We start from the raw sequence: 10847 nt of genomic DNA on the forward strand, positions 1-10847 counted from the left end.
ATAAAAAAACGCTCTTTATAGTGGTAATAGAATAAATATTTTTTGCCAGACTTTAAACGATATTCTTTTCGAAAACGTGTAAATCCATAAGACACACAGAGATTTGGTTTTTTCTTCAACTTCTCTTGTTTCAACCTCCATTTGTACTTTCGTTTAGCCAAATTCAAGCACGGCACTGTTTTACCACTACATAGTCCAGGTATTAACATCATTTCATTTGGCAGTCGCTACAAAAAAATAGATATATAGTTATATAAGTTTAAACAACGCACAATATTGAGATGTATGTCAGTAAATATCAACTTACTCACTTACTCCCCATTTTCAAACTGACATAAAATTAATTCAGAAAAAAATGGACCTGGATGAATCTACGCAATGACAGCAGATCCAGATACCACTTATAGGGAATAAGTGACCGAAAAAAACACATGGTAGCATGACACTTGTTTATAGTTCATCAAATCTTGTTTCATCATCATTATGTAGGATAAACTTATACTTATATGTAGTGACCCGAACTTTTCCATGTTTATATATATATATATATTAAATGAAATTGTTATTTACATGATTAAGTGTTTCCAACATGTTAAGCAATTAAACTTGTTAAGACTTGATTAATTGAAATAGGTTTCATATAGACAATTGACCACCCAAGTTGACCGGTGATTCACGAACGTTAAAACTTGTAAAAACTATACGATGACATATATATGGTTATATATATAGTTAACATGATTTTATTATAAGTATGTATCTCATTAGGTATTTTAACAATGAGTTATATACATAAAAATGAGACTATTAATTTAAGAAACTCGAAAACGATATATATAACGATTATCGTTATAACAACGTCTTACTAGGTACATATGAATCATATTAAGATATTTATACACTTGATTAATTATGTTAAATGATAAGTAAATATATCATTAAGTGTATTAACAATGAACTACATATGTAAAAATAAGACTACTAACTTAATGATTTTGAAACGAGACATATATGTAATGATTATCGTTGTAACGACATTTAATGTATATATATATATATCATATTTAGAGATATTCATACATCATATTATCATGATAATATAATAATTTAAAATCTCATTTGATATTATAAACATTGGGTTAACAACATTTAACAAGATCGTTAACCTAAAGGTTTCAAAACAACACTTACATGTAACGACTAACGATGACTTAACGACTCAGTTAAAATGTATATACATGTAGTGTTTTAATATGTATTAATACAATTTTGAAAGACTTCAAGACACTTATCAAAATACTTCTACTTAACAAAAATGCTTACAATTACATCCTCGTTCAGTTTCATCAACAATTCTACTCGTATGCACCCGTATTCATACTCGTACAATACACAGCTTTTAGATGTATGTACTATTGGTATATACACTCCAATGATTAGCTCTTAGCAGCCCATGTGAGTCACCTAACACATTTGGGAACCATCATTTGGCAACTAGCATGAAATATCTCATAAAATTACAAAAATATGAGTAATCATTCATGACTTATTTACATGAAAACAAAATTACATATCCTTTATATCTAATCCATACACCAACGACCAAAAACACCTACAAACACTTTCATTCTTCAATTTTCTTCATCTAATTGATCTCTCTCAAGTTCTATCTTCAAGTTCTAAGTGTTCTTCATAAATTCCAAAAGTTCTAGTTTCATAAAATCAAGAATACTTCCAAGATTGCAAGTTTACTTCCAAGTTTTCTAAATCCATTCCAAGTAATCATCCAAGATCAAGAAACCTTTGTTACTTACAGTAGTTTATCTTTCTAATACAAGGTAATAATCATATTCAAACTTTAATTCAATTTCTATAACTATAACAATCTTATTTCGAGTGGAAATCTTACTTGAAATTGTTTTCGTGTCATGATTCTGCTTCAAGAACTTTCAAGCCATCCAAGGATCCTTTGAAGCTAGATCCATTTTTCTCATTTCCAGTAGGTTTATCCAAGGAACTTGAGGTAGTAATGATGTTAATAACATCATTCGATTCATACATAAAAAGCTGTCTTATTCAACGTTATAAACTTGTAATCACTAGAACATAGTTTAGTTAATTCTAAACTTGTTCGCAAATAAAATTAATCCTTCTAACTAGACTTTTAAAACCAATTAAACACATGTTCTATATCTATATGATATGCTAACTTAATGATTTAAAACCCGGAAACACGATAAACACCATAAAACTGGATATACGCCGTCGTAGTAAAACCGGGGGCTGTTTTGGTTGGGATAATTAAAAGCTAAGAAGAACTTTGATTTAAAAGCTATACTTATGTAAAAATGATTTTTATTATGAACATGAAACTATATCCAAAAATCATGGTTAAACTCAAAGTGAAAGTATGTTTTTCAAAATGGTCATCAAGATGTCGTTCTTTCGACGGAAATGACTACCTCTTTCAAAAACGACTTGTAACTTGTATTTCTGACTATAAACTTATACTTTTTCTATTTAGATTCATAAAGTTAAGTTCAATACGAAACCGTGGCCATTGGAATCACTCAAAACAGATTAGAAACGAAGAAATGGCGAGTAAAACAAGATTGATAAAAACTACTCATTTTACCTACGTGAAAGTTAGTAATAAATCTATTCCAACCATAACCTAATCAACTTATATTGTATATTATGTAATCTTGAGATACCATAGACACGTATACAATGTTTCGACCTATCATGTCGACCCATCTATATATATATATTGCGGAACAACCATAGACACTCTATATGTGAATGTTGGAGTTAGCTATACAGGGTTGAGGTTGATTCCAATATATATATATAGTTTGAGTTGTGATCAATACTGAGATACGTATACACTGGGTCGTGGATTGATTCAAGATAATATTTATCGATTTATTTCTGTACATCTAACTGTGGACAACTAGTTGTAGGTTACTAACGAGGACAGCTGACTTAATAAACTTAAAACATCAAAATGTATTAAAAGTATTGTAAATATATTTTGAACATACTTTGATATATATGTATATATTGTTATAGGTTCGTGAATCAACCAGTGGCCAAGTCTTACTTCCCGACGAAGTAAAAATTCTGTGAAAGTGAGTTATAGTCCCACTTTTAAAATCTAATATTTTTGGGATGAGAATACATGCAGGTTTTATAAATGATTTACAAAATAGACACAAGTACGTGAAACTACATTCTATGGTTGAATTATCGAAATCGAATATGCCCCTTTTTATTAAGTCTGGTAATCTAAGAATTAGGGAACAGACACCCTAATTGACGCGAATCCTAAAGATAGATCTATTAGGCCTAACAAACCCCATCCAAAGTACCGGATGCTTTAGTACTTCGAAATTTATATCATATCCGAAGGGTGTCCCGGAATGATGGGGATATTCTTATATATGCATCTTGTTAATGTCGATTACCAGGTGTTCACCATATGAATGATTTTTATCTCTATGTATGGGATGTGTATTGAAATATGAAATCTTGTGGTCTATTGTTACGATTTGATATATATATATATATATATATATATATATATATATATATATATATATATATATATATATATATATATATATATATAGGTTAAACCTATAACTCACCAACATTTTTGTTGACGTTTAAAGCATGTTTATTCTCAGGTGAATACTAAGAGCTTTCGCTGTTGCATACTAAAATAAGGACAAGATTTGGAGTCCATGTTTGTATGATATTGTGTAAAAACTGCATTCAAGAAACTGATTTTGATGTAACATATTTGTATTGTAAACCATTATGTAATGGTCGTGTGTAAACAGGATATTTTAGATTATCATTATTTGATAATCTACGTAAAGCTTTTTAAACCTTTATTTATGAAATAAAGGTTATGGTTTATTTTAAAAATGAATGCAGTTTTTGAAAAAACGTCTCATATAGAGGTCAAAACCTCGCAACGAAATCAATTAATATGGAACGTTTTTAATCAATAAGAACGGGACATTTCATTATATTCCTATGAAGACTCATCCCCATAAACAGGTTCGTCTCGCCTCGGTAAACAACTCAAGCTCAGCAAACAACTTTTCTAAAAAGAAATAACTTTTAAAATATTCGAACGGGGACTCTTTAACAAACAAACTTGAATTGTAAAATATTATATCAATTAACGATATGATAAAGACAGTATCACAAGTATTGTTGTGGGTGAACTGCTTAAGTATTTTTGTTTTACACCAAACACATAGATTAAGGCTACTTAATCCGACAATAGCAAAACACAAAATAGATCACCAACAATAGCAATTTTATACGTAACTACATCACCAAAAGTTGGATAACTAATACTCGTACTATGTTTCTCGAACCTATGTATGTGAAAATCAATAAGAAAGTGTTTTAAACTCATTCTATGATTCTTGAACTTATATTATTGTTGAAGATATCAATTATCGGAATGCAAAAAAAGTTAACGGCTCATAATGTTCATTTATAGCTTAGGTGGAACTTTAAAATCAAAAAGCCTAAAAAGTATAAAAGAGCATACGATACACTATAAAAGAGCATACAATACACAAATTAGGTAAAATCCATGAGTCTACTAATCAAATGTGACATTGCCCAATTCAGAATCTTCAACAAACGAATTAGTGAAGTAATATAAGTCATAAAAAATGACAGCAATTTTAACAGAATTGTATAGAAATATTAATCATTCAATTGTCCGAGTTGTTTTGAACTTAAAAACAACCTCCTTTTTGTTGCAGCAGCCTTTTGGAGAATGCCGTTTTTTTGGATTGATGTTAGATCATTTGCACTGATTAAAAAAATTATATGAGTAAGTAAACAGGTGAATATAGAGTGGCAGCTGCAATTAACCTAATCAATTTAGAAAGAACATATACTAATAGAAACATATACAAATAAATAGACATACCAATACTCCTTATTTTCATCCCAGTTTAAGCAACGGGTATGAGACTATGAGAGTTGACTGCCGCCTGCACGAGCAGTGTTGGTGTTATTTCAAGCACTTTTCTCCAATTTAGTGTGAAAAAAATAAAATGCCAATATCCTGCTGTGAATTCACGGGTTGCTAAAAGAAAACTTAAAATAAAAAGACAAACAAAATAATGGTTATAAAAACATATATGACCATCAAAACATCATAAATTAACCATGCAAACATTCATCACTATTGTAAATCAATATCACAAACAACCACCTTTATCACCTTCTATTAGATGCTTAAAATATATTTGTGTTAGGTGCTTTATAAGCTTCAAGGAAAAGCCGAAAAGATCACATAGATACTTTGATTAGGCCGCTTGTATCCAAGTAAAAAAACATGACACCCACTCTAAATTAAATAGTAAAAAACCACATGCCTTTATAGCTTGCTGAAAACTCATTTTTGTGTTAATAGAATAATGATGGATATATTGATTGATTTTCCAGAGTACATACACACATCATATATATGGCAACTATAGAGTATTCTAGAAGTGGACCGAAGCCCTTACAAAACAATGGGCCCATAGGCCAAACCTATCGGCTAACATCCCCCCGCAGTTTGAGCGGGAGTGTTGTGAACACTCAAACTGGATCTGAACTCGTCAAACAAAGCATACAGGAGCCCTTTGGTGAAGATGTCAGCAAACTGATATCTGGATGGAACATGTAACACCCGAACCTATCCCTGAGCAACTAAATCGCAAACAAAGTGAATATCAATCTCAATGTTTTTAGTTCGCTGATGTTGAACTGGGTTGGTGGAGAGATAAACCGAGCTGACATTATCACGGCATACCAAAGTAGCAGATGAGAGCGGGCAGTGAAGCTCACATAAAAGGTTACGTATCCAGCAAGTCTCAGCAACGACATTGGCAACGCCGCGATATTCCGCTTCTGCACTGGAGCGGGATGGCGTGACTTGCCGCTTTGACGACCAGGAGAGAAGGTTGTTGCTGAGAAAAACACAATAACCAGAGGTAGAGCGTCTGGTGGTGGGGCAACCTGCCCAATCAGCGTCGAAATAAGCAACCAATGTGGTGGGAGATGACGCATAAAGCTGCAGACCAAGATCAGTAGTCCCCTGAATATAACGAAGGATCCGTTTGAGAGCATGCATATGTTGCTCCCGAGGATCATGCATGAAGAGAAAAATCTGTTGAACAGCATAAGAGATGTCCGGACGAGTGAACGTGAAATACTGTAATGCTCCTACAAGGCTGCGATATAAAGTCGGATCCTTAACGAGAGGACCGTGAGCGGTGAGCTTGGCACCCGGTTCAACTGGGGTCCTGCAAGGGTGGCATGAGGTCATATCAGCAGGTGCAATAATCTCAGTGGCGTACTGCTTCTGGGATAAGAATAGACCAGATGAAGTGCGAGTGGCATTGATGCCGAGAAAATAGTTCAGTGGTCCCAAGTCAGTCATAGCAAATTCCTTGTGTAAGATACACACATCATATATATATTGACTGATCGATATATTGATTGATTTTCCAGAGTACATACACACATCATATATATAGTAAATATAGACTATTCTAGAAGTGGACCGAAGCCCTTACAAAACAATGGGCCCATAGGCCAAACCTATCGGCTATCCATAATTATTTACTGAATTTGAATAATTCACGACATTTAAAGCCTCACAGTTGGCAGATACACTCACATATTCTCAAGAAGAAGTAATCGATCAGTTGAAATCTGTCTTATTCAGATTGCCATATCCTAATAATCCCATTAGATGTATTTAAATACTTTTTATGCAGCTCCTTTTGGAATTGTGCACTGCAAATCAAAAACATAGAAGGCTATTATATTCATCAACAGCAAGTATATATATACTCGTATAAAGAACACATGGAGGTACCAAATTTCACATAATCAATGTTTAAAAGTTTACAACAATGAACAGACAAACATGAAATCATGGCATAGGTGGCAAGACTAATCCAAACTACAAAACAGAGATTGGAGGCCATATTGAACTAATGCTCATCAATTAATTTGGCAAACACTAAATCATGCTAATTGAGTATTAATAAATTCGGGACAAACACCAGACTTAATCTTTTCTTATTTTGCCCATATCTACTAAAACTTGCAACTTAATCTCACAAAACTGAAAAGCTGAAAATCATCTATTCATGTAGCTAAAAATAATAATAATAATAATAATAATAATAATAATAATAATAATAATAATAATAATAATAATAATAAGTTGATGTACTTAACTGGTATCCAAATCAAACATATCTAATTACAAATTAAGCAATGGCTATATTTAATTGAGTATTTTTATTCGAAGTAGACACAAATGTCATGTTTTACTTACCATATATGTGTAAAAAAATGTTTAGCCTGTGCGTTTTACCGAGTAATTGCTAAGCGTGTTTGAAATAGGAAGTCAGGGAGTCTAGAGTAATCCAATGGTGTTACGAGCGCGAGCGTGGCCTCATCGAAGTCCAAAGCAATAGCAAAATCATTAAGAAGGTTAAATTCTTCTGTGCAATACGTGCGATGATCCAGGATTGGTATGCCCATGATTATGAAATCCGCCAGCAGAAGTTGGATCATTTAAATTCAATCTTTTACCAACGCTATCAGAACTGTGCTCTTGATCTTATGATTGTACGTGCGCCTCTTTTTTCTTCTTTTTTTAATTCGTCCATGTCTGTTAGAAATTTCTTTGCTGTTTCATTTATAATAATGGGGTTTGGAATCAGTCATCAGTCATGGTAATAACATTAAAAGAAGAAGCTTGTACCGAATTTGGACCTTTTTTTTAATCTTCTCACATGCCTTCACAACCATAACCTTTAAACCTAGTTAGGGATTTTATTTATTTATGTATAATTAACTAAGCTTTTGAACACAACACTTCACCCGTTTTATATTTTCAATTTTATTCATGTTCATTTATCATCATTCTATAACTATTTTGCTTCATAGTTTTCTGTTTTCATTTCAGGCTGCTTTCAATTTGGAGATAAATAGCCTAGTGATCAATCCCTAATTAATGAGTTACTTAATTACGGATTGAGTGCAATAAGATTATGATGGAGGATGGGATGTTTGATGATTATTTTGGGCCCCGATGATCGTCTTTCACTTTAACTATCAAGTGATCAACCAACCCGACCCGGTCTTGATTGTTAATTAGCATGATTTACCTTAACTCAATGTGAAAATTCCTTGGGCAAAGTCACAAGTGAAGATCACAAAGGCCCGGGCAAATGGCAGAGAATCAACAACCTATAAATGAGAGGCCATGCTCTCTATTTATAGTATTCGAAATATCCGCGGTTTGCGGATTGCTTAATTGTCCGCGGAAACTTAGCGGATTAAACCGCAGTCTTTTGTTAATGCAGAAACATGACTGCTTTATTCATTTTCAGCGAGCACTCTATAACTTTGGATTATAGTTCGCGCAATTCTGCTTTTGGCTCTTAACAAATTAAATATACATATACAATGCTATGTATATGATCAAGTCCCCCCAGTTTATTATGATATAATTCGCGAAGCAGATGCATCATGATAAACTCTAAAAACCCGCAGTTATTGTAACCATTATCCGTATTGAGCCGGTTTCGCTTTAACTTAGTTACCGTTACAAGATAGAAAGTTACCGTTTTTATCTGTTGCCTCAAATATTACCGTTTGAGTTTTCACAACGGATAATTAACACAATCAATTGCCACCCTTATTTCCCCTATATATATCGTGTCCCATGACCACCAATTTCCCACTTGCCTTGTCTAACATATTTCGCAATTACATAAATTCGCAATTAACCTTTATAAATTCTCAAATATAACTCGCTTTTCAACCAAAAATGAAGATTGACGAAGTCGATAGCAAGGTTAATCCAAAAGTCTTAATTACGAAGTTGTTAACAAGTCCGGAATCCAAGTCAACGGCATCCTCCGGACACGAAATCAAACAGGAAAAACAACCTATTCCTGTCGTTGATTTGACATCTAAGTCCCCGTCATCTAAACCGAGCTCCACTAAATGACCGTTCCAAACACCACCATCGTCGCAAAGCAAAAAACTCAAGCAACAAGATACTACCCTATTCGATAATCCGATCTCATTGGATTATGAAGGGGATCAGCAAACTGGTATAACGCCATCATTATTTTATGCGTATAATTTTAGCGACACTTTTATTTTGCTATTATACTAATTGCGTTGTTTTGTAGGAGACTCACCCTTCAATCCGGTTTTCCCCAGCACACACTCCGTAGAGCAAATCACCGAGCTATTCCGCATTCCCCCTTACTCTTATGGTGTGCGGATCGATGGCTTATTGGGATACACTTATGCTTCATTTGCTGCTGCTCTGGATCAGCGCCAACAGATGAAGTTAGCAATCCCCGGCGAGCTTCGCCGTGAATTCTCTAAGCTCTCTGCACTGGATGCACATAACAGTTTTGTCCAAAATTTCTACATGTGCTTCAATTCAGCATATTATGTTATATGCCGTCAAGAAATTTTTTTTAATGTTCTTGAGGCTGAACAATTGAAGTACAATGCTGAGAAGGTTAAAGCTGAAAACAGTGAAAAGCGATGTGTTAACCTCTCCTATGAACTCACCGCGGCAAAAAACGCGGTGGATGACCTGAAACTACATGTTTATGCTGCAGCTGAAAAAGAAAATAGCCTCCAAGCTACGATTTTCGCACTAAAAGAGGAGGTTTCAAAAGTTACTGCAGAGCGAGACAACGCTCTAGCTGCCTCAGCCTCTGCGAAGCTTGAGTTCACCCAACTCCGCCAACACTTACCGGAGTTTGCCAAGAAAGTTCTCAATTCGCGCCCTGTGAACGTCCAATTTTCAACTTACGCAGCTGCTTTACGATTGCGCGAAAGAGTGGAATTTTTGGATGAAATTGCTCCTTATTGCACCATACCAAATCCACTACCGCCCGCAATTGGAGACCGTGTATGTTCACTTGCTGAAGCGCGCGATGCAGTTGCTACTGCGCAAGGAAACATAGCAGACATTCCAATCCCTAAAGTCACTGCGATAAGTCAACAGGATAATGCTACTGTTAAAGACATCATTGAGCTTGATTTATCCATCAATGATAATATTTTGTAAATTTTAACTCGCGGCTATCTTTGCGTGATTATTAATAAAATTTCATATTTTCATATTTATTTGCGAGTACTCTTTATTTATATAGCGCTTTCATTATCAATATTCATAACACGGACTTGTCCTTTGCAATTTCCAACTTTTATTATTGTGCACATAATAAATGTGTACTTTTGCGAAACAATCTGTATGCGTATATATTTATACGTTATGAATCTTCTAAGTCCGCGAAAGCGATCCTTAGGCAATCAATTAGCATTGCGAAGCATCTAAGTATTGGCTAAATCAAACACTTAGGATATAAAATTCCTTTCACAATAATTATCCTCTGCAAAAGTGGGCAATTTCATCACTTTGCTATTTAAATATTGCGAAATACCATCACATTATGAAACAAAGTATAAAACATTTCACAGTCTTTTGCATTTCACAAATAAACTTTCGCATATTCTTACAAGTGTCAACTTTTGAAATTCCTACAAGCGTGATCAAGACTTGCAGAAATTAAAAATAAGAACACATAAAAAGAATATCAACCATAGGCTTTGAAGCCAATTTCACACTTTATACTTATGCACCCTAGATTACATATAATTTTCGCAAAGTTATGCATAATATCGCTTTAATAAAACGGCATGCCATGCATTAGGTAAAGTTCGCCCTTCTACATCCGCGAGCTTATATGAACCTGCTACATTAATTG

The 10847-nt window shown here is 33.8% G+C and overlaps 1 protein-coding gene across 1 annotated transcript; it reads right to left on the reverse strand.

Moving 5' to 3' along the window:
* Window positions 1-5719: 5719 nt before the first annotated feature.
* On the reverse strand, window positions 5720-6466 carry LOC139848439 (uncharacterized mitochondrial protein AtMg00810-like). The gene has a single exon (XM_071838173.1). It carries the CDS (start codon window positions 6464-6466, stop codon window positions 5720-5722), a length of 747 nt encoding a protein of 248 aa, XP_071694274.1.
* Window positions 6467-10847: the final 4381 nt, after the last annotated feature.

Source organism: Rutidosis leptorrhynchoides, chromosome 5 (genome assembly GCF_046630445.1).
Source record: "Rutidosis leptorrhynchoides isolate AG116_Rl617_1_P2 chromosome 5, CSIRO_AGI_Rlap_v1, whole genome shotgun sequence".
Lineage (NCBI taxonomy): Eukaryota > Viridiplantae > Streptophyta > Magnoliopsida > Asterales > Asteraceae > Rutidosis > Rutidosis leptorrhynchoides.